The sequence below is a fragment of the Trachinotus anak genome, unplaced genomic scaffold (assembly GCF_046630095.1).
Source record: "Trachinotus anak isolate AG129_WGS33_773 ecotype Australia unplaced genomic scaffold, CSIRO_AGI_Tana_v1 ptg000028l, whole genome shotgun sequence".
In the NCBI taxonomy this organism is placed as follows: domain Eukaryota; kingdom Metazoa; phylum Chordata; class Actinopteri; order Carangiformes; family Carangidae; genus Trachinotus; species Trachinotus anak.
The window spans coordinates 2,047,483-2,071,740 of NW_027273879.1; the positions used below are offsets into that span (position 1 = coordinate 2,047,483).

The 24,258-nt window shown below is 42.5% G+C and overlaps 2 protein-coding genes across 8 annotated transcripts in view; one reads left to right on the forward strand and one right to left on the reverse strand.

Annotated features, from left to right (window-relative positions):
• pde8b (phosphodiesterase 8B) overlaps positions 1 to 8,420 on the forward strand; it is a 44,871-nt gene extending 36,451 nt beyond the window's left edge. For all 6 annotated transcript variants that reach the window (XM_071466032.1, XM_071466035.1, XM_071466033.1 and 3 more), the window contains 6 exons: positions 577 to 775; positions 1,929 to 2,146; positions 2,231 to 2,369; positions 2,642 to 2,809; positions 3,033 to 3,162; positions 5,407 to 8,420. In XM_071466032.1, the coding sequence (XP_071322133.1) occupies positions 577 to 775; positions 1,929 to 2,146; positions 2,231 to 2,369; positions 2,642 to 2,809; positions 3,033 to 3,162; positions 5,407 to 5,516 (964 nt within the window). In that variant the 3' untranslated portion in view covers positions 5,517 to 8,420. The remainder of the gene's footprint in view (positions 1 to 576; positions 776 to 1,928; positions 2,147 to 2,230; positions 2,370 to 2,641; positions 2,810 to 3,032; positions 3,163 to 5,406) is intronic.
• A 759-nt stretch (positions 8,421 to 9,179) lies between these two features.
• Positions 9,180 to 17,385, reverse strand: wdr41 (WD repeat domain 41). 2 transcript variants are annotated; one of them, XM_071466037.1, is made up of 14 exons: positions 17,157 to 17,385; positions 16,990 to 17,065; positions 15,102 to 15,254; positions 14,208 to 14,256; positions 13,991 to 14,119; positions 13,833 to 13,895; positions 12,541 to 12,652; positions 12,333 to 12,395; positions 12,143 to 12,247; positions 11,868 to 12,052; positions 11,670 to 11,791; positions 10,867 to 10,952; positions 9,602 to 9,735; positions 9,180 to 9,516 (listed from the first exon to the last, which is right to left on the reverse strand). In XM_071466037.1, exons 1-14 carry the CDS (start codon positions 17,161 to 17,163, stop codon positions 9,376 to 9,378), a joined length of 1,425 nt encoding a protein of 474 aa, XP_071322138.1. In that variant the 5' UTR covers positions 17,164 to 17,385; the 3' UTR covers positions 9,180 to 9,375. The 2 variants fall into 2 exon arrangements, with proteins under 2 accessions (XP_071322138.1, XP_071322139.1); XM_071466038.1 differs by having other exon boundaries at positions 15,102 to 15,217; positions 17,157 to 17,383.
• Between the last annotated feature and the right edge of the window lie 6,873 nt (positions 17,386 to 24,258).

Below are 24,258 nucleotides of genomic sequence, written 5' to 3' on the forward strand. Positions count from 1 at the left end.
GTCAGTGTGCTGCTGATTCTGCTTATTGCGTCGTTTCAATTAGTCATCACTCCAGCAGTTACTTGATTGTGAGGTTACACTTACGTTTGCATCCTCCATATTGGTGGTTGACATCTTCCTACCTTTAAAAAAAACTGGGTCAGTCTCAAATGTGCTGTGTTTTCTGTCTATTTTTATTAAATAAAATACAAGTACAACCATTAAAGGAGTAGTGTGAGATTTTGCAGGTTTCTCAGTTCTGTAGAGTAAATAGGAAACTCAGAGGTTTCCAGGCTCATAACCCACCAAAAACCACAACTTGTCCATTTTATACCTAATTGTTTTTTCAACTTTTAGCTGTTCCCCCTGTTTTCAGTCTTTATGCTAAGCTATGCTAACTAGCTGCTGGCTGGACAGAGAGGTATTGATCTTCTCATTCCACCTACAGCCATCTCTAGACTATATGAGGATGCAGGAGGAAGAGATTACAAAGATACAATGATGTCACAAAAAGAGTAGAACGCTGAAGGTTTGGGTAAAGTTTTGGAAAACACTGATTTGCGGCTTAAACCCAGTGCTGTGTGTGACCCCCTGCAGACCGCTGACGTATCTCGGGCTGAAGATCTTCACGAGCTTCGGAGTGTGCGAGTTCCTGAACTGCTCGGATGCCACGCTGCGCTCGTGGCTGCAGCTGATGGAGGGCAGCTACCACTCCTCCAACTCCTACCACAACTCCACGCACGCCGCAGACGTCCTGCACGCTACTGCCTACTTCCTACGCAAGGAGAGGGTCAAGGTTAGAAGAGAAGCACATGTTAGAAAGTGTAGAGCACACAACATGTGTGGAGGAGTAATAGAGGGAAGTGTCAGGTTATAATGGCCTCACTGTTATACATGATATGATTGGACATTCCCAGTCAGCTGACAGCCAATGAATGAAGCATGAATGAAACGAGCAGATGGATCAGAACAGTTAGCGTAGTTAGCATCTTTTATTTGTTTATGTTGTTTGTTAGCTTGTAACTGGCAGTGGCTGACACAGTGTTAGTGGTTGTGCTAAGGCTCTCTGTACTGACGAGGTTTCAGGTTTATTTAGCCCCGCCCCCCATCCCCACAAGTGACAGGATTGGTTCCTCAGGTTCTATGACATATGAATCTTTGGCTTTCTGAATCTGTTTTTATGAGACTGTCATTGGTTCAAGGTGGAAACACTCTAACTCTATATTTCACTAATAAGTCTTGTATTATATAAAAACATCTTATGGACATTAACAAGGTTAAACACTTGATTTTCTTGAGGGTGTGATCGTGATCTTTAAATATTTAATGTGCTTTACATTAACTATAAGACCTAATTATTCATTCTAATACTGAACATTAATATATTCCATCATTTCTATTGATAATGGACTTGGAGACATGTAACCACAGATACAGTGGATGTAATGTTTTTTTTGTTGTTAAAGGTTTTATCCAAACTGAGGGTGTCACATAGATTATAAAGCCTTTTGCGAAAAATCTGTGATTTCGGACAACATAGATGAAATTGACCTGACTTGCCCTCCACAGCTTTTATCCAGTAAAACACATGCAGAACGTTGCTTATATAACACCAGAGTCTGGACCATGTCCGCTAACCAGAAATCAAAACAAACAACTCCGGCTTCTGCAAATTCACATGTCAATGTCAATAATAACAGCTGATTAAAATGCAGCTGCTGTTTGTTTGAATGAGCTGTGGCAAAATCTTAAAGATGTAACATCCATTACACGGATTATGGTTTTGTTTTGACCCCACGTTATTGGCACCGGCATCAAAAACAGACCCCAGATCAGTCAGCAGTGTGTTTATGAGAATCCTCCATCACTTATTAACAACATATCCACTAAACCAGCACGGTGCAGTCCAGTACCGACGCCCCCCCCTCTGCCTCTGCTCTCTCATTCAGGGCAGTCTGGACCAGCTGGATGAGGTGGCAGCGTTGATAGCAGCCACGGTGCACGACGTGGACCACCCAGGCAGGACCAACTCCTTCCTGTGCAACGCTGGCAGCGAACTGGCGATCCTCTACAACGACACCGCCGTGCTGGAGAGCCACCACGCGGCCCTCGCCTTCCAGCTCACAGTGCGGGACAGCAAGAGCAACATCTTTAAGAACATCGACAGGTCTGTGGTGGTGTTGTGCTGTAACTCTCCCTATGCTCAGCTGCTCAGTTACACTGATCCAACTGGTTCTTCACCCTCTTGCAGGAATCAGTTCCGGACACTGCGACAGGCCATCATCGACATGGTGCTGGCCACAGAGATGACCAGACACTTTGAGCACGTCAGCAAGTTTGTCAACAGCATCAACAAGCCAATGGCTGCCATAGAAGAGACCAGCACAAGTGTAAGTGTCAGTGGGCTTTGTGCATCACAATCTGAGAGTCAACATCCCCCACAGAAGATGGCAACACTTTATTTTACTGGTCTGTTATGTGCCAATTAAGTCTTGAAAGTCTCCTTTAAAGAATTCATATGAAATTATTATATATGTTAAAGGGCAAATCTACCTGCAGACACGTGACATTAAGTGTTACTGAAAAGGACTGTGTGTCTCTACGTGTGCATGTTTTTCTGTGTGTGTGCAGATGCTTTATGTCTTCCACATCTTTCCAACAGAGCATGAACAGCGACTGCGACAGTCAGGCTAACATCAGGAACTCTCCGGAGAACCGTCTGCTGATAAAGAGGATGCTGATCAAGTGCGCAGATGTGTCAAACCCCTGCAGACCGCTCGAGCTCTGCATCGAGTGGGCCGGGCGGATCTCAGAGGAGTACTTTGCACAGGTGTGTGGACGGCACTAATATGGCTCAGTGTAGTGGAACAACGCAGTTAAAAGCTGAGAACAGAGGTGTATCTGCAGATTGGGGGGGGGGGGGGGGGGGGGGGGGGGCATCATCTCACTTCGCAGCATTTCTCTCATTTATGTGTGCATCTCCTTTAACATACACTTTTGTTGCTTCATTGCTCCTGTGTGTGTGTGTGTGTGTGTCTGTGTGTGCCCTGCAGACAGATGAGGAGAAGAGACAAGGGCTGCCGGTGGTGATGCCAGTGTTTGACAGGAACACCTGCAGCGTGCCCAAATCTCAGATCTCCTTCATCGACTACTTCATCACCGACATGTTTGACGCCTGGGATGGTAAGAACATGTTCTGTCGTGCACTCTGGAAAAAAAAGGTCAGGGTTAGTGAGTCAGAAATGTGCGATCGTAAATGTTGACTTTCAAAGAACTAAGTTGTTTCAGAGAAAGTCATTAGTTCTGTGGAACTTTCATGCCTGCTTCTACTCTGCTTGTTGCTCTGACACGTCTGAACAGTTTCAGATGCTCAGCTGGTTGTAATTTTTCAGTCTCTTATATAATAATATTAATAATAATAATTTTGTATGTAATTTATAATTCATAAAACTCACAAACCTCCTTAAGTCCAAGCAGTTCTTGTATCCAGATGAAGTTCAGATTGATCAATCGTAAAGATTCATCCTTCAAATCAAAGGATTGACGAAAAAAAAAAAAAATGTATCCAGTAAAACACATGCAGAACGTTGCTTATATAACACCAGAGTCTGGACCATGCACACTAACCAGAAATCAAAACAAACAAAAACAACTCCAGCTTCTGCAAATTCCACGTCGGGTTGTTGGACATGTGTTTGTTTAGAAAACTGTGCAATTGATTTGGAAGAGGTGCATCCTGATGCATTTGTCTACATGCATGAAATCTTGGAGGGATTTAAATGGATGAAAACATTTGTCAGCTCCTGCATCTGAACTAAGTATCAAAGGTTTATTCTACAAGACGAGAGATAAAGTGTCTGCTTCATGTCGCTTCAGGCCACGTGTCAATAATAACAGCTGATTAAAATGCAGCTGCTGTTTGTTTGAATGAGCTGTGGCAAAATCTGTGTGGATTATGGTTTTGTTTTGACCCCACTTTATTGGCACTGGCATCAAAAACAGACCCCAGATCAGTCAGCAGTGTGTTTATGAGGATCCTCCATCACTTATTAACAACAGAGCTTGTGAGGACTCAAGTCCCAGCTTTCACCCTCAGACTGAGACATTCACTTAGTGTGAGACTGTCTGATCTCCGCCAACTCGTCCTCACATGTTATGATTTCCATTTCATTCCAGACGTGTACCTCTGGTCGGGTTTCCACCGGGACACACTGTATTTTCTCCCAGCGCTCAGAGCTCCTCAGTAAATTTCTTCAGTCCACTTAGGTTTTACTTGACATCACATCATTCACAGCACTTTGAGGACATAGTTTATAAATGAAATGACATCCATTACTGCCTTCAGCTGCTTAAGAAACTGCAGAACAGGTTGAAGACGAGTCGAGAGAAGCAGGAAGGGATCTCATGGTGCTTGTAGCTCCACATTCCCACTGAATTTCCCTTTTAGTGTGGTCTTCCCAAGAGGGAACTTGTTTACAGTCAACACAGCTCTGATGTCACGGAAAGATTCCTAACGCCAGTGGGACAGAGAAAAAACTGCGACAGCATCAGGGGAGGGGAAGTTGGGAAAATGGTAGCGGGGAAGGGGGTTCACGATCGCTGGGTTTGGGGAGGGACGAGCAGCCGAGCAGAACTTTGCTTACACATAAACACACACGCACACACACACACATGCAGCCGATTTCAATTCACCAGGGTCGCTGTCGGGTCGCCGCGGGGTCACGGTTAGATCCAGAGATGCAGAGCAGGTCCTCAACGGGCCGGAAATGAGGATGTAAATAACACGAGCTGAGAGAGTCCTGCACTCACAGTCCACAGCACTACTGCAGGCCAGAAGCTGTGTGTGTGTGTGTGTGTGTGTGTGTGTGTGTGTGTGAGACCATTTTGTCCCGTTCACTTAGACTGGTGTTTTATAAAGGCAGGAATCAGTGGTGCCAGCAGCCATAATCCTGTAGAACTGTGTGTGTGTCCATGTTTTTATGGTTTGATTTGTTTATTTAGCTCGATGAGGGAATCTGTCGCTGCTTAACGCCAAGATTTCAAACTGCTGATACAAACTCTTTCATGTGCTTATAACCCAAAAATATCAAAGGTAACAAAGTTGCAGTGAACTACAGCTTTAAAATTAGTATTAAAGAGAAGAGCAGATTAAATAAAAGGGCTTCGGGTCGGACATGAACCCAGATCACTGCGGTTAAAGCCTTAAAGATCTGCGCTCTACCTATTGAACTATGGGTAAACTGTACTCTGGTTATTTTGATGTATAAAAGGCAACAAAACAGAGCTCGTCAGTCTGCTGCTGATTGATAAACTTCTGTGTACACATGTTGATTGGATCATTGTTTTAAGACAGACTGATGATTATCTGTACCTGTTTTAGTTTTTTGTCGTCAACCCACCTCAACCTGTCTGTGCATCTCCCCGCAGCCTTCGCCAGCCTGCCTGGTCTCATGGAGCACCTGTCAGAGAACTACAAGTACTGGAAGAGCTTGGACGAGATGAAGTGTAAGAGCCTGCGCCCTCCCCCTCCCTCTTGACCAACTCCTCGTCTCCTCCTCTTCACCCACCGCTGCGAGCAGGGCGGGACGGCGAGCGCGGCCCCGCGGTCCAACAGTCAGTCTCATCAGCTGCGACTCTGACGTCGCTGAACGCCGAGACGCTGCTTCCATCTCAAATCACAGCCTCTTTTCTTGAGTGGTTCCAGCTGGAGGAGGTGATCCGCCAGTGGAGAACAGGTTGTCATTTGAGGGCCCTCCCCCCACCTACCTGTCCACGGTTAAGTATTCCTAACAGAACCTCTATGAACCTTCGTGGACCTCACGGCTCACCTGACAATCTGTACCATACACACCAGGAACCTGCACTTTAGCTGATCAGGACATTTTCACTTTGATCTCCCTCTCGCTTTATTTGCTTTCGTTGTCGATTTTCTTTCAATCTTTTCTTCTACATTCGTCTGTTGCTGCAAAAGAAACAAGATGGCGACCAAACCTAGAGGGTCTGACTGACGATAAGGACCTAAAGAGATCTGCTCACGCTCCTCAGTGACTGTGTGTGTTCATTCACAAATTGCCAACGAGTGAAGGTGCTCGGCCGGGATTATGAACTCTGAGCTGTGGTTGATGTCCAGGTTTCCTACGCGCCCAGCCCCGTTCACAAAGAAGGGCTGCTTCTGGATCTAAAACTCATGTAGCCGCGTGACCCTGACGACTGCTGTGGTGGTGACTTCCTCTGCGTCGTGGTCGTTTGTGCGCTGTGAAAGCGGCTGGCGGAGAGGTGTGCGTCGAACCCGTCGCTCAGAACAAACGGAGGAACAGAGCTGCACGGTATCAGCTCTGCGACACTAACTGTAGACGTCTGCACCCAAAAAAAAAAACCACAAATCTGGCCCTCTGACTATTGTCTGGTGCACAAATCTCTGAAGTCTTTTTACGTGCTTGTGCGTCTGTGGTGGTCATGGACCTCACAGCGGCCTGACACACGTGTGACGGAGCAGCAGGTCCGTGTTTGGATCCAGCAGCTCCGGCTCTGGTGGTTTTACTGTATTTCAAATCCTTTACCTTCCAGTCATTTGACTTTTTTTTATTTTTTTGGACTCAGTGACAGACGAAGGCCACCAGATGATGATTTCTGTGACGTGGCTGCCCTCTGGTGGCTGAATAAGGGCGTTGCAGAAGTTGTGCATAATGATGATGCATCATTTTGAGGGAGGGTGATGAGTCAGATCAGATCCAAAGGAAACGAGTTATTACCCCACAGGGAACAGGAATAATAAAGACAAAGATTGATCAAAGTCAGGAGTTAGAAACAGAAAGCTTTAACGTCTGAGGCTGAACCAGTATTATGACTTTTAGACTTTTAATGATTTCCTGTATTTTTTCAGAGTACTTTTGTTTTAAATGTTAACCACGTGAAGGTGGAACAGTATTGAAAAGCACTACTGCCGCATTGAACCATGGGTAATGAGTTTATAACTTTAGAAGACTGGATTTGCAGAGTTTCCAGAACCTACCTGAGCTGCTTCAGTGAAAACTTTCATTACTGTCCATTACCAGCTGTTGTCCCGGTGGTCATCAGTGAAGCAGGACACACTGCTGCGTGTGTTACAGTACACGTGTGTGTGTTCATCCAGGAAACACACATTACAGTATTAACCAAAGGCACAGGGAGCTCTTTACAGGTGCCTTATTCTTTGGTCATCTTTACAGAAACATGATTTTTTTTTTTTTGGTTGAAATAGTTTCTGCTCTAAAGAGATAAAAAAAAGCCATACATGTTTTAGATGTTTAAGAATAAAGTCGGACTGATTGTGGGTGTGCTGCGTTTCGGTCTGTGCTGCAGTTTTGAGTTGTGTCTCGATGGTCCTGACGTTTTTCATCCTTTCTTTTTTGTACAACTGAGGTTTTTAAAGACATGAACTGAATCAGGTGCAGTCGGCTCAAATGTGAATTTCATAATTGTTTTGTCAGCTATGGTTTCAGTTCATTTTAAAGACACAGAACTGGTCACGTCCACGTTCAATGTTTTCGCTGTGACGTAGAATTTTATCGATGACGATCGAGGTCTTAATTGACGCCTTAATCCTGTCTCACTGTTTTAGGTCTGCTATCGTTGCAATACACTGTAAACTACCTAATGTAACTGCTGTTCTTGTAAATACTCGGCCTATATATCTTCTTTTTTTGCTTTGCATTTCACAAAATGTGTGTGTGTAACTTTTTTGTTTTTTGTTGTTTTGGCTGTTACATGATTTCCAAAATCTCTACAACAAAAGGTTTTAATATCTCACAGTGACTTGAAATGTGGCTGCACCTCTGAATGTTTCACGACTATCACTGATCACCAGATGATATTTTTGCAAAGATTTCTATTCAAACATGATTTAAGTATCTCCTTGTCAGACAAACAAGCCTTCTCTGTGAGCAGCAGTGACTGGAGTGTGATGATACCAATGAGATCAGATGACAGCCAGTGGCCCGGCGCCCCGCTCTGAGCGCGCCCAGGCGGAACCGGGTTGTATAACAGCTCGTTATGTAACGAAGAGCCTTCATCACTCACAGTGATTTCTGTTTCCTCTCCTTCATCTCTGACACCAATGGCCGCGGCTACGACGACGTGCCAATTCTGTGTTTTGTATAATTCAGAAACCAAACAATAATTAGAAAGTGATAATGTTATATACGGTGCAAATTATTTTTCACAGGAGGAAAAAAAATCATCGTAATCAGCCGTGAGAGCTGTAATGTGTGTTTTGAAAGATTTTACTGCCTCATGCGTAGTAGTGACAGGAGCTTTCTGTCAGAGTCACTTCAAATCGACCATGTTTGTTTGAAAAATGTAACGTATTTTGCTCTCTCTGGATTATGATGTCTTATTTTGATGTTCCCTGTCTAACACAAAAATGTATTGTGAGAGACGATTAAAGCTTTCTTTGAAAACGACCTTGTGACGTGAATGGTGGCAGCGAATTCAGAGGAATATTTTGACACTGGGGGAAATATTCTTAATCGCTTTCTCGCTGAGAGTTAAGATGAGAAAATTGATACAACTCCCACGTCTATCCAAAACGATATAAATGTGGACAGTCCAAACAGTGGAGATAAAAGCTCCAAACTCTGGCTCTGTGCAGAGGAAACAAAATCAACCTTCCAGCACCTCTGACGTCCACTGATTAATATTATCTTGTTTAATATGTAGAAAAAGTGTCAGATGATGGTGTTTGCAGACAGAGCCAGGTGAGCTGGTCCAGTCTGTGCTAAGCTAAGCTAAGCTAACTCTCTCCTGGCGACAGCTTCACATTTAGCAGAGTGGTATCGATCCTCTCGTCTAACTCAGCAACAAACTGAAGAGGAGCATTGAACACACTGATCTGAATGAATGTTTGTATAAAAACAGCTCAGAGAGTCTGATCAGAGTCTGACTGGGCCGATGTTAGAAAGAGCAAAGCAGCAGAGGCCACTTTATAAGATAAAGTCTAATGCAACACAATACAATTGACTCATGATGCTTAAAATGTCATAAAGGTGTTAATTTAATTATATCTTTTAGTATTGAGGGTGTTTCTAATATTCTGACCCCTTATAAACCCCCCTCATTATAATACAGTCCAGTAACTATGACAACAATTTATGACCCCGAACAGGAAACGGCCTCAGATCAGCATCAGAGCGTTTGAACAAACGAGGCTGGAAGTAAAAATGTTAGTTTCTCTGTTTCTGAGACAAGGTATTTACTGAGTTTTTCAAATTTAAGTTAAATACATGATTTCAGTCAAAAGGCAAACAACCGTTACATCAGTAACACAAACAACAATCATCACAGTAAATTTAAATTATTCACAACCAGCATCGACCAGCAGCCTCCCACCTCTGCTCTTTAAGGCTCGAAGGTTAAAGGTCACAGTCCGCTGTTCTCCTCCAGCTTTTTGAAAAGTGCCAGGCTGCGGAGGTGGGACTGCCTCTCTCCATTCTTCCACAGGATCAGCAGGTGGTCCGCTGAGCACGTGACCAACCCGTTCTCCTTGAAGCTGACAAACATCTGGACAGGAAGACAAAACGTGTTCGGTTGATTAAAGCGTTTCGAAGCAGAACAAAGAGCAGGTTTGTACATCATGAGGTCGGACCTGTACGGCCCCCGAGTGTCCGATCAGGTCGCCCGTCAACTCCAGCGTCCTGATGTTGGGGACGTCCACGATCTTCTTTGACGGAGGACCGGTCTGCTTGTTTGAGCGGCTGAAAGTCCACATCCCAAAGAAGCCTGGGGCGATGGATGGAAAGAATTTATTTAGAATCGTAAATTAAAGGTCCCATAATGTTTTGTGCAAAGTTATAATGACTCATTGTCAAAATGGCCACATTTATAGGAAACACACCAGGTGGAAATAAACAAAATCTTTCCTTTCAAGACCACAGGAGATGAAAGGGATTGATTCTGGTTCCTAGAGAGACATGAAGCAAACAACGGGCAGATAATTGTCCCTCGGTGATGATGAGTAAGTGACTCTGCTCTGCAGCCAAGATCTACTCAGACTGACCACAGCTCGACGCTGTCTGCAGACAGCGGGACCATCAAAGACAGCACGACCCCGCGCGCGCGCACACACACACACACACACACACACACACACACACACACACACACATACACACACACACACACACATACTTGTACTTCCATCTTTGTGAGGACACTCATTGACATAATGCATCCCCTAGCCCCTTACCCTAACCTTAATCATCACAACTGAGTGCCTAACCCTAACCCTGACCCTAACCTTAACCTAAACCTAATTCTAACCTTAACTCTAAAACCAAGTCTTAACCCTCAAAATGTGATTTTAAGGTGTCTGAAAAAGTGAGGACTGGCCAAAATGTCCTCACTTTCCCAAAATGTCCTCACTCTGTTAGTAAAATACTTTTTTTGGTCCTTACTATGTAGCAAGTACAAGTACAAGTACACACACACACACACACACACACACACACACACACACACACACACACACACTCAACTGTAAACCACCCCACTCCAGCAGAGGACACGGCCTCTCTACACTTCCCTTTGATAAACACAATGACACCACATCTGGACTGCATCAGTGCACCTCCTCACCACCCGCACATCCAAACTCACGACTGTAAACACACACACACACAAGATGATGGAGGCAGTTTTCATCCAGCTTTGAACTTCCTGATTCACACTCATGAGTGTGATCTGTCACTGGGAACAAAGCCAGTTTTCTGAACAGGACAAATCCACCGGAGGACGTGGGATGATGGTCTTCTGCTGTCCTATCAGCAGGGTGACATCTGACGTCAGACCTGAGATTGTCCTGTTTGAGTGTATGTGTGTGTGTGTGTGTGTGTGTGTGTGTGTGTGTCTCACCTGCAGAGGCGGGTTCAGCAGGTAAAGGCAGGTCCTGGATCTCCCACATCCTCACGCTGCCGTCTTCAGAGCAGGACATCAGCTCACTGAAACACAGAGCGTCACAGCCACAGCTCAGTAACCAGCTGCTTCAATGATAATAATAATCACAGGTTTGATTCGGACTCTTTCTGTTTGAATCATCTGTTGATGTCTGGAATAAACCAAAGCTCAGACATTTAATTCAAATCACAGATGACTTCTACACAAAGTTAGTCATCACCACTGTACAATACAAAGACAAACCTGAGGAGCCTTCTTGTGTTTTTTGTGATTTCATCTTTGGGACTCTAAAACATTTCTTTTATGTTACCAGGAAGTTCCATTAAGAAAAAAAACTCTTTTACAAGAGAGACCTTGTCAAGACAGCAGCCATACAAACACCATGTGTTTTAAAATGCAGCATAAAACACAAAATATAGCAATTGGAACTCAATGAACTCAAGTACATGTCTCATTCACCACATTTTTTAAAATTTTCAATGGATATAAATTTATCAAACTAATATTCTTTGGTTGAACTGGTCACATCTGGCAGCAGCACACAGCTCAGGGTAGTTTACACCACTGTACATCTCCAAAACCAAGATGACCACAGGCTCCGTGATGCATCCATTAAGAGAATTGTTCTTGTGCAGGATCTCTTTCACGGAAACAATCAGCGGTAAATTAAATATTTATGCAGAACTTAATCGTACTTCAATCCTAATTTTCTGTCACTTTAAAGAAGGTGGAGACGAGAAAGTGTGAGATGGATTTATTACCTGTCCGACAGCAGCATGGTGTGAAGGATGTTGGAGTCATGGGCGACCTTCCTGTAGGCCACCACTGTTTTGGTCAGAACGCTGTACACGTACAGGCCGCTGCCCACCGCCGCCAGGACGAGCTACAAAACACACAAACGTTACATCAACGTACACATCACAATAACAAAACAACGTGTGATTTACATCCATCTCCACCTGTCCGTTGGTGGTCAGGTGCTGGATGGACATCTCGCTGGGTTTGGGGGCCCCCAGTCGTATTTCAGCCTGGGCGCAGGTTTGAGACTCCTCCCACAGGATGTGCTCATAGGCCAGGATGTTCCAGTCGACCGCATCCCATAAGATCAACTCGCCCGCGTGGGAGCCGCTCGCGAAGAGCCCGTCTGAGGAAGACACGGCGACAAACCAGAGCTCATCCAATGCAGTCGCTGTGATTTTCAGCAAAGCGCCAGAGTTTCCTCAGAGAGACTCACCGTTGATGTTGATCAGAGCTCGGATCTGGTCCTGGTGGTCGGACAGACAGCGGAGTTCAGCCACCGACACGGAGGAATCAGGAGAGACTGTCAGCCTGTAGATCACTGCAACGAAGAGGAAGAAATACAGATTCTTTTACACCGTGTCGTTTTCCTGTGTTTGTGTAAAACAATGTGAACATGCTCTTACTTATCTCCTTATCCATGGCAGCTGCTATGCAGTTCTTTGGCAACTCAATCAAAGCAGTTATTCCTGCAAAATACAGAAACATGACAACAACATTAATCAGTCTGTGTGCAAACAGCAGAGTCAGGGTGAACACAGAGGGAACACTCAGCAAATGGGGGGTGTTGTGTTATGTGTGTGTGTGTGTGTGTGTGTGTGTGTTTCTCTTCACCTGTGTCACTGTGGTTCTGTCTGTGACACTGCAGCTGAAAGTCTTTGTTCCACACACACAGCTCCTCCCCACCGGAGACCCACACACACAGACGCTCCAGCACCAGCAAACACTGAAAGAGACACACACACACACACACACCCGGTATTTTTAATTTGGACATGCACTGACTTGCATGCACGCGCACACACACACACACACACACACACACACACACACACACACACACACACACACACACACACACACACACACACACACACACACACACACACACACACACACAGTCAGTGAAGAAGAAATCAAATATAATTAGTCTATAGCTGCAGCAATTAACCCCAGTGTGTAGAGCAGGAGTGGAGCTGGATGCCATGATTGGAACATACATGAGAATCTAATGAGAAGATGTTTCTGTGTGAAAATGTATGAGGCACTGATTTAACATTTCTATGGTAACTATGTTTCCTGACAAACTACTGTCGAGTTTTCATCCTTTTAATCTTTTAAAGAAGAAACTAGAATCTCCGCCTCACAGTTGTGTCCCTCGTATGGCTCCCGTGAAGGGCTGCACGATGTGCAAAAATAAATAAATAAATTGAAATAATGCAATTGCAACATGAGTCATGGTTTCAGTTGGAACATCTTTTTTCATTCTCATGAAAAAACATGCTTCCTTACATTAGGAGAAAATGATCTGTAGGCCGGAGCATCTCTGTAGCAGCTTATGGTGCCAACAATGCACAACAATGTTGTGACACATTTGACCTTTTTTTAAAAAAATGCAGCTCTTGAGATTTGGATATTGCACTTGGCTGTATTACAGTTTCAATTATATTTGGATTAATTGTGCAGCTCTACTCCCGAGTGTCTTCTGACTCTCGGGAGTATCCAGTAAATCTGACCTGATTTGCTGGATATTCAAAGTTTCATCAGAGGAAAAATCTTTTTTACAGACTGATGTGATCAGAGAGGAACCTCTGGATCATTCCCAGTGTGATGAAGCTTATTTTACTTATTTTTTCTGAGTGTGGGTGCATAAAGGATAATCAAGTGATGAATTAATTATAGTGCTCTTAATAAGCTGTAATAAGACGTGTTTCATTTCCCTGTTTGTGTTTCACCGTGTGCTCCCGCCGCCTTTACATTAATGTGACAGTGTTCGATTGAGACCTGTGTTGTGTTGGAAAGTCCAGTCTAGTGCTGCCGTCACTTATGTAAAAGAGGCTCAGGTGCTTATTGGCATTTATGTGATTGCAGGTTTGCAGGATGCATGAAAGAGGTTTATCAGTTACCTTTACAGAGGACTGAAGATCTGAAATGGTCTGGACCCTGTTTCCTGTATCAGGGTCCCACAACTGACAAGTAAGGTTAAGGAGAATCAGGTTTGAATCACAAACACAACAATAATATACGGATGAGTTTAGTGTGGGGGTGTTTGCTCTAAGGATACACTGAGACTCCTGTCTGAGGAGGCGGTGATGAGGGAGGTGTGCGACATGAGTCCATCATTACAGGTGAAGGTGGTTATGGCTGTTATTTGCTGGGAATGGCCCCGCAGCTCCTGCAGCCTCTCGCCGGTCTAAAAAATAAAAAATTAGCTATTAGTGCCACCGTGTTGGGAGCAACTTCACACATCACAAAAAAATAATGAACTGTGAACATATTACCTCGATATTCCACACCAAGACGAGGCCGTCGTCCCCTGCTGAGGCACATCTGGAAGAGATAAGATGAAGACTGGTGAGGTGAAGTGGAGATGTGCCTCATCTTTAGCAGGTTGGCCAGTCAAACAGCGCGACACAATCTCTATTTATGTGAGGAATCATTTCCCGTAGCTCCGTCTCCACCTGGGAAATCTTAAAAAACATCTGTCCCAGGGCTTACCACCTTCCCGTGCCCTTTGACCCTAAACCATCCACACTCCCTGCTCCCAAAATCAACAGACAGGATGAGCAGATAAAAAAGAGAGATAAAATGAGAAGAGAGGAACTGTCCAGGATATATTTTCAGACTTCAAAAGCAATCCGGAGAGAATTTTCTGGCCTTTGCCCCCAACTGTGGACCTGTGTGTGGAGAGGACAAGACCCAGAGGAGGGGGTTATTACTGGAAGAGATCAGGCGTGAAGAAACCCCCACCTCCTGACACACACACACACACACACACACACATGCACATACTTAGTTGTGTTATAAATCCCAATCTGAGCACTTATGCAGAGCCACTGTACCATGCCGGTGTGCAGCATGCTTCCACAAAGCAGGGCAGAAAAGGAGAGCAGGTGCAAAACCCTTATATGTGTGCGTGCACATGTGTATGGACAGCATTAAAAGGCTTTGGTTCTACTGTACTGTGCACACACAATCACATAGTGGTGATGATTGGGCTCTTGTCATGCTCTGTAAGTTTGCTGTAGGTGAGGATCTCCTGTCAATCACAGGGGGATAGAGTCCAGCCAAGGGTAGAGAGGAGAGAGGTTAGAGAGAAAGAGAAGAAAGGGGGGGAGGGGGGAGGGTGGTGGTGGTAGTGGAGTGGGGTGGGGTGGGGGTTGTGGTCTGCTTACCTGAAGTCATCAATCTGCACCAGAAATCGAACAATGTCAAAATGTCCTTTCAGCACCTGCAGCTCAGTGAACCAGTTTTTGGGCTGTTCCTCGCCGATGCACAACACAGGGCTTTTCTGCAGACGTAAGAGGGAAAGTGTTGAGACGAACAGGCTGAGGAGCCGAGGAGGAGGAGGAGGAGGAGGAGGAGGAGGGCGGGAGACGGTGGAGCAGGGACAGACCTCAGTTCATTCACTCAATTACTGTACTGAAGTACAATTTTAAGTAGATTAGAGTTTTTCCTTTATAACTGCACTTCTTTCCAGGGGGATGTGTTGCACTTTTCACTGCATTACATGTATCTGACAGTTATTATAATGCAAAATTTTAAGGCTACAACTATTGATTATTGCCAAAGGTTCATCTAACAAGAGAATATTTAGCATTTTCTCACAATTTTTGTTTTAAAATAGCGTGAAAGAACTAATTTATTATCAAAATAGTCACCATTTTATTCTGTTGATCGACTAATAAAGTTCTTATGATAAACATATAATAAACTTACAGAAAACAGTGCATAGTCAAAGATTAAACCAGAAAATGATGCAAAAATGACCTTTGTGTGCAACTCAACAGCTGACAGTGATGATACAAAATGCTGTTGTTAAATAAGTGTCGCTCACTACAGAGTAAAGTATTGTCTGTCTGTTATTTATTGAGAAGTGAGTAACTGAACAAGGGAGTGACTGTTTTTTCTTATGGAAGAGAGAAGAAGCCGCCCCACCACCCCTCAAATCGATCCTGTGACCCTTTGGGGGGGCGCCGGGCTGAACTACTTCACTTTACATAAGGTACTTAAACAATCTCCATGATGAAGCAGCATTTTACTGCTGCAGCTGCTCAAGGTGGAGCTGGTTTTAAATATTTTATATAGAGTTAACTAGTCCTGTGGTTTCAAACGTAGGGATCAGGCCCCTCCAAAGGGTCACAATTTAAATCTGAGGGGTCATGAGAAGATTAATGAAGGAGGAAAGAAGAAAAAACTTCTGATACACAAATCTGTTTTCAGTTTTTGGACTTTTCTCTTTTTTTTCTTGTGAAATATTTGATCATTTATTTTCCTGAGCCTTCAGTTACCTAAATGAAACCACCTGAGTAGCTGGAAGAACTGGTGGTTTGTAGAAAATCACTGTTCCCAACCTTTTTAACTTGTGACCCTGGAAAATCAAAGTCTTCTTATCATCCTCCACCAGAAGTCATCTCTTAGGTGTGGACGTGAATAAATTGTTTTGATAGATGAACTACCCCTACATCAGGAACACATACAGATGTGGCCCCTGCTGCTTTTTTGTAAAGGGCCACAAAGCAAAAAGGTTGGGAACCATTTCTTTTCCAACCACGGGGATCACTGGTGACACCGCGGCGCATGTGCATTTCAAATCACCCTAACTCCTCCTGAATTAGATTTTTGCAATCTCAGAAATGTTCAATCTGCACTTTTCAAGAATTTATAAAAAGAAAGTTGAAGAAAATTCAATTCCGTTTTTGTCCTTCTCTTCTCATAACACACAGGTTTAGGTATAAGAATGGTAAATACTTGACAGATTTTGAAAGTTCTACTTCTCCTGGAAAAAGGGTGTAAATTATTTACACATAGGGCATTTTTTAACACAATTATTGACAAAAATAGACAAAAAAGACCAGGCGTTTTAATAAATATAGCAATTATTATGGTGCTTAAAGGGTTCATGTTTAAAAATGCAATTTATATCTATATCTATATGCGATTTAAACTGTAGAGTAGCTTTAGCTTTCAGATAAATGCAGCTGTGGGGTAAAAACATATAGAGGAAAGTAGGACAGGACCGAGCTAACCTGATGTTTACATGACCCTAACTTTACATCTCACCTCCACGGAGCTCTGAGCTTCCCGACCCCCGAGAATCCACCGAAGCATGACTCGGTTTGTGACCAGCCAAGGTCAGCTGAGGACACAGAGCAGAACAGACCCGGTTCTGAAGACTTTTCTCTGCCAAACAAAACAAGCTAACGCCACAGGGGTGTGCGGTATCTTACCGGTCATTAGCGTAAACAAAGCGCCGTCGCTGGGTCACACACGGTCCTATTTATCGCCCTTTTTGTGACAGGATTTTGACATAAAACGTCCCTGATAATTTCACCAAAGCTGACAAGTGTAAGGTCGATATTGCAGCATGTAAGCTACATGATATAAAAGCCGAATTTCTGTCACGACCACAACAAACCGTTCATGTGACTGCGACTACGGAAGCTTTTGTAGGACAATATTCATTCAGGTCGATTAACGTTTGGAATGTGAAAGTAAAAGCAACTCAACCCAAAATCTGTTTCCAAGACGGTGAAGTGCAGTTTTTAAAACATTTGATAGGACATTTGGCTTCGTGGAATATTTATTATTTTTTATCTTTTCCTTAAATTTCACCTCCAGACAAAAAATAATCTGTTTTGAATAATAAAAAGATGTAGTTTTTCTGTGAAATAAGGTTCCATTGGTTAAAAAAGCATTCAGGTCTTTAACTTATCAAAATGAGTGTAAAAATACTCCATTTAAATAAAAACTTGCTGAAATAAAAGTACAAAATTGTACAAAAAACACAAGTAAAAGTGTAAGTTATGCAGAATATTATTGTGATATACTATTATATATTAGATTATCAACATGTATGTATAATGTGTAAATTATTTTTTTCTTTTTTTTGCCATATTATTCTTTATTTTTTCCACAAAAGCAAAATGGGAAAAAAAAGAAGAATAACAACAGCACTCTGAACCAAGTCAAAAGAAATAACAAAAGTTGAATCAAAGAAACAGAATAAGTTTGAGAAGCTGTCAAATTCAGGATACAGAAAAGTGTTCATGTAGACGGATCTTTAATATTACAAGCAGCTGTGTATCCTGTTTAAATTAGTGTCATTCTCCTCTTTACAGCTAGATGGCAGTGTGTAACAATCCCGTGAGATCAGACAAGGTACAAAGCCCTGTTACCCAGACATAACCTAATGTTTCTGCCAACTGTTTCATCTTGTATTGATCTAAATTATGAGTTTAATTCAAAAGAATAAATGAATAAATCAAATATTTTCAAATATCTCTTGATTTCATGATTTAACATTCTCTGCCTACAGTTTTTCTTGATTCCCCTCATTTCGTCACTTCTTTCTCGTGATTTTTCTCTTAATGTTGACCTGCTCTCGTCTTCCTCCTCCACTCTGCATCCTCCTCCTCTCGGTGTCTACCCTGTTAACACACAGATACACACATACAAACACACTAGACACACAGTCACACATCACCCGAGCTGTGTCTGCTCCTGCTCCCCCGATTGAGACGACACGCAGTGTAGGGCCTGTGACCTTCATGGTGGCTCAGATCTGCGGCTGGCACTGATTTCTGATTTAGTGTCGATCCGCCGCGCTTGTCAGGGGCTGCGAGGTGCTTTCCATGTGGTAATAGAAAAGCTCAAGGGCAGCTAGAGAAAGGAGGAGGGTTAGGGAGAGGGATTGGCTGAGGTGGAGGGAATGGGTTTTAGATGTGAGGATCGGTGATGCTCTGTTTGCTTAACTACCTGTCAGATATGTGAATGAATGGGTCAGATGTGTAGACTCTAGACAGTGTGTTTTGAGTCAGTGAAAAGATGTGAAGGAATGTGGTCCAGGCACAGACGCATCAAGAGCTACATGCTAATGTCAGCGTGTTGACATGTCACAATGCTCACGGTGACAGCGCTCACCAAAGTTATTACTCTTTATCCTAAAGGGGGTGTGAGAGTCTGTGCCAAATTCCATTGGCTCAGGAGGTAAGGCGGTCATGGGAAGGTTCCTGGTGCGATCCCAGGCTCCTCCAGTGAGGATGTCAAGGTGGCGTTGAGCAAGGCACTGAACCCCTAACTGGTCCTGATGCTGCACCATCAGCGTGTAAACGGGTGAATGAATTGTAAAAACTGTCGACAGACTAGAAAAGTGGTGTATAAATGCAGGACATCTACCAGTTTTACCATTAGGTTGTTCATTCAGTAGAAAAACAAATATGTCAGCCTCACAGTGGGACTAGGTCAGAGGATTATCAAAGTCAGTATGATTCATCCTCTGGAGACCATGAAGACTGTACGACATGACATTTCACAGCAATCTATCCAGTAGCTGGAGCAGTGGTGGACCAACCAAGAGATGATACAGATCAGTGATGCCACCCCTAGAGCCACACCACCAAGAAAACATCTGGGAGGATGAACATTTCAATAACACATGATGATGAGAGAAAAAAGAAGAAAGATTTTAAAAACTAGGAAGAGAGAGGCAGGTACCAGGGAAAAAGTAGGTGGTTCCTAAGTGCAGTGGCCGTGGTCTGGAGTAGATGAGGTGTCAAATATGACCAATGGCGGGAATCAGCTAAGAGGTGAAGTCGTGATGCGATGGCCACCAAAACACTTACAGCGCCAAAGACCAAGAGAGAGGCAGAGCAAAGAGAAAAGTCAGCCCGCTCCCTCTTCCCTCCTGATCGTGTGCCCCTATCTCCAGCCTGTAAGGAAAACAAATGGTTATGATGATGGAAGAGGAATTAAGCTGTAATTTAACAATGGGCCAACAACAGTATTCGATAACAGGCTCCCTCCCCTCGCTGCTCGGAGGGGTCTTGTAGAAGAGAGAGGCTCATTCCTGACCAACACACTTCACTGTCCCTCTTCATCAGGCTTTCACTGTGTCCTGCTTTACCTACTGTGGCCTCTACCTCCACATGAGCCCTGCACTCAGAGCCCAACGTCTGACTTCCACATTCATTTCTGTGTGTTCAGAACATCAATTTCAAATTTCATGATTATTTCTTAGGTAAAAATTAGTTCCAGTGAAAACTGTCCATTGAAAAGATTTTTCATATTTAAATTTCTCTGGTTTTATTTGAAGTGTTGATATCCGTAAGAAGAAATATTTGTGGTTATAAGAACCAAAAACCATCTCAGTGAACCAATCAGAAGAGAGGATCTGAACCTCTCTTCTGATTGGCTGACTGTTTTCTGAGTTATCCAATAAAACTACAGCAGATTTCAGGTAAACACTCAAAGAAACCACATCCTGCAGGTTTTTATTTTGGGTCCAGGTGGACTGTGCTGGGGGCGTGGCTGATTTATTGTGACATCACAAAGTTACAGAAGTCCCGACAGCTCGTTTTAAGACACAGTTTTTGATGACAGGCTGTGTGCATTTTGTCTGTGGATTGCACACTTAGATATTTTCACAGTATTAATATAGCACCTAAACTTTCTTTATAGTAAAAAAAAATCTCTCTTTATACAATAAGGGAAATTTAATTGATCCTATAAATTAATGTGGTGCTACTTCTGCCATAAGATCCAATTATAACAAAGAGGATTTTTAATTATCTGATTAAAATATATATGGCACATAATCCAGGGGATGCTGGTCTAAAGCTGACCAGGGGGAGCCTGTCTGAGTGTATTCAAGCTTCTGTCACTTTGATTTGTCACATGAGTATGACTGTAATTGCTGTGTTTCAGTCATCATAGGTTAATTATCAGCCTTGACCTATTACATACACACATACAGATGCTCACACAGTTCAGGCGCGGGGAGGGAAGGATTGCTTTTGTGCAATCCCAAAAGTTGGAAGCTACTACATCACAGTAATGTAAAGCTGCCAGTTCTCTTTTACTCTGTATCTTCCTCCTCTCTATCTAACTGATCATCACTGTCTGTCTCCCAGCCCTCCCTCCCCCTCCTCCGCCCTCCCTCCCTCCCTCCCTCCCTCACTCATTTGGTGACCCACTAATGTTCTGTTCATTTTCTCTTATGAATAGATAATGGGCAAAAATCAAATCTCTTCATTTGCATGTAATACAATTAAGACCTTTTCAAACAATGACAAATGGAGGGAGCAGCGAGATGTCAGTCAGCCCCGACAGTGAGAAAGCAAAGGCAGCATCGGCGAGCTTCTCCCATTTTAACGAAAATTAATAAAACCTTCAAATGGGATTTTCTTGCCGCCATCTGGAATAACAATCACCAAGACACTCCTAGACTCTGCCTGTCAAATAAAATTAAAGTTCTCATGAATTTTGGATTCATAAGGTGGATGTGAAGCCTCCAACATGGGGCTACCTCAAATACTCAAAGGATTCGATTTTTTTTATAAAACTCATAATTGGATGTGACTTCAGTGATCAATTTCTCCTTTTCTTATTGGTTGAATTAAAGACAGACATTAGAAACATAAACTTTGGAAAACATGTTCAGCCCAGGTGTTTAAAGAGTTGGTGACTTTTGGCTTTATTCATATAGTATCAGCCACAGGCAACTGATCACTGACGGCTGTTATTGAAAGGATGGTTCACTTTTTTTAAAACAAAGCTCCTGTGCCCATATGTACATTAAGGCAGCTTCTGGTTGCCATATTTGTCCCTACCCTCCATTCTGGCCCTGAGGAGATCCCTTTATGCTAAGCTAAGCTAACTGGCTGCTGGTTCTTATATAACACAGTATTTCCCAACCTCTGGACTGCATAGGTATGCTATAATAAAGATAAATATGATAAAAATATAAATGATGTTTTTAAATGTTTTAAATCTTCAAAACATATTTAATAGGGTCTTAAACTATCTTTTTAAAAAATCTATTAATGAATTATGAATGTGATGAACCAACAATGGGAGCTTTTATGTTGTCGCTGGCCTGACCACTTTGTGTACTTGTTTGCTATCTCAGTCTGGTTGCGTGCTAAAATGTAAAAGGTGGAGTATTATAGTGGATAGCTGGTTAGCAACCAGAAGAATTAAAAGGAAAGAGAGTCAACTATTACTTTGTTAAGATAATCACAAAAACATGAATAAAACCTTTACAAGTAACAGTTGTGATTTCTAACACAGAATCCTGACGCATATTAATAAATATAGATTCCATAATTTCATTCAGACATTCTCCTCATACACATCTGTAAACATGTGGACATAAACACAGGTGCACACACACATATACATGCACACCTATGTATGAACACAAACACACACACACAATTTGTCTCTCTCTCTCTTATACACACACACACACCCATACACGAACACACAGGCAGGAAAATTAATGAGCTCTCATTCATAATCCAGGACAGAGAGAGCCATATTCACCCTTGGATGGTTTATTGACTGATTTCATTTATTTGTGTGGAATAAATAGGAGGTAAACATTGGCTCACTCTCACATTTTCCGCGACACACTCGCTGCACAGCATTCTGGGAGAATGATCCCACCAACAGCAGGGTCACTGATTGGCTACCTCGTCAGTGTGTGACAAATTACCCAATGAGAAATAGGTTACCCGTTTCCACAAACTAATTAACCTGGGTGATAGTGAAACAAATTATTACATTTATGTAATATTATTTCACATCTGTCGCCAGACTACAAAAATCTTTATCCGTGTGCTTCCCCGCCCCCCAGTCTCTTCTTCTGGATTAGAAACACACCCAGACATCATGAACGCACCACGCATGCTGTACACATCTATAGCAAACATGAAGATTTATTTTAAAGGAGTGTGTTTCAGCACTTTAAAAATAAGATCTCTAATATTAGTCAAAGTTTATACTTATTTTATTTTTTATTTTTTTAATAAATACAATATGTTAAGAAGCACCTGGAGTATTAGTTACCAGAGGGATCATGAGATGAGGAAGAAGACAAAAGAGGAAGGAGGAAACATATTTCTGCTACATAAGGTGTTTAATCTCTACAACTGTTTGCAACTCACATTAATATGGAACAATTTAAAGGTCCCACACAGTCTAAAGGTAGATGCCCATGTGTTTGTGATTATAAAGCAGGTCTAGGTTCTATATTAATACTGTGAAAGTATCAAAGCCTCAGTCCACAGAGAAATGCACACAGCCTGTATTCAGAAACTGAGCCTTAAAACCAGGTGTCAGGACTTCTGGAACTTTGTGATGTCACAACAAAGCAGTCACTGCTCTCAGCCACACCTGAAGCCCCGCCCACCTGGACCCACCATCCAACCTTGCAGGATTTGGTTTCTCTGAGTGTTTACCTGAAATCTGCTATATTTTTATTAGATCACTCAGAAAACATTCAGCCAATTAAATCAATTGAAGCTTTGATTACAATGTTTATTACACAAAACACTTATTTAAAACATCATTGATGGATTAAAAGAGAAAGATAATGAGACAAGAGCAACATAAACTGACTGTAAAGAAAATATTTGTAGCATTAATAGTCACAGAAGCACATGATCTGTATGGTACATGCTCAGAAACAGGAAAAGAAAAAGAGCAAGAGCTTACAAATAAAACAGAAAGTCTAAAGCACGAATAACATTTTCTGTGTGACACACAAACAGGAATGATTCACACGAATTTGCCTGATTTAGCACCAGTGGTCTCACCACCTATTATATTTGTACATCTTAAAGCAGATGGACGTTTAGCCTTTAATCTGATGGGTGTATAATCAAACAAACCAAAGACACTTTTTATGTTCCCAGTTTAATCTCATGACACAAGGAGTCACAAACTTTCACTCGCTGGGAGATTGACGGGTGAGATTCTACTATTTCTGGATGATGAGGATGATGAGGAGGAAGAACAAGAGGAATATAGGGTAGACACAAGCCTGATGGAAGGCGATATATAACTGATTAACCAGGCTTTGTACGGTTGTGATGTTATTTCAATGTGCAGTTTAATTTTAAGTGTGGTTTTCGGTTGATTAATTGGATCTATAAAGGTCTATATAATGTAGGTATTAATGGAAATCTTTTTTTCTTTGCTGATGAAAATGTAGCTGAAAAAAGAAAATTATATAAAGATCCTCATCTTAAGCAGCTGTTGACACCAGAAATTCACTTTGAAAAGTAAATCAGTTTACTCAGAAAACTGCTTAAAAGCCTGCTCCTGAGTCTGCACTTCACAAATGGAATAACCTGAGGATCAAAGTTCACTCTTCTCTTTTAGGAACAGTATTGAACAATAACTCTATTCAGCTGATAATTGAATTCAATAATAAAAAATATGAAAAAAACATGAAATAATAGGAGGCTTTGGTGGCCAGTTGATAATCAATTGAACGTCATCATTGACTGTAAAAAAAGCTTTTTACTTTCATTTCCTGTCAAAAAT

What these genes read in the sequence shown, in the direction of transcription:
- wdr41 (XM_071466037.1), bottom strand. An exon ending in ATCTTCAGTCCTCTGTAAAG is followed by an intron (nt 12,653 to 13,832) that starts GTAACTGATAAA and finishes TGTCTCTTTCAG; the next exon opens with TGTTTGCTGGTGCTGGAGCG. An exon ending in ACCTGACCACCAACGGACAG is followed by an intron (nt 11,792 to 11,867) that starts GTGGAGATGGAT and finishes TGTGTTTTGTAG; the next exon opens with CTCGTCCTGGCGGCGGTGGG.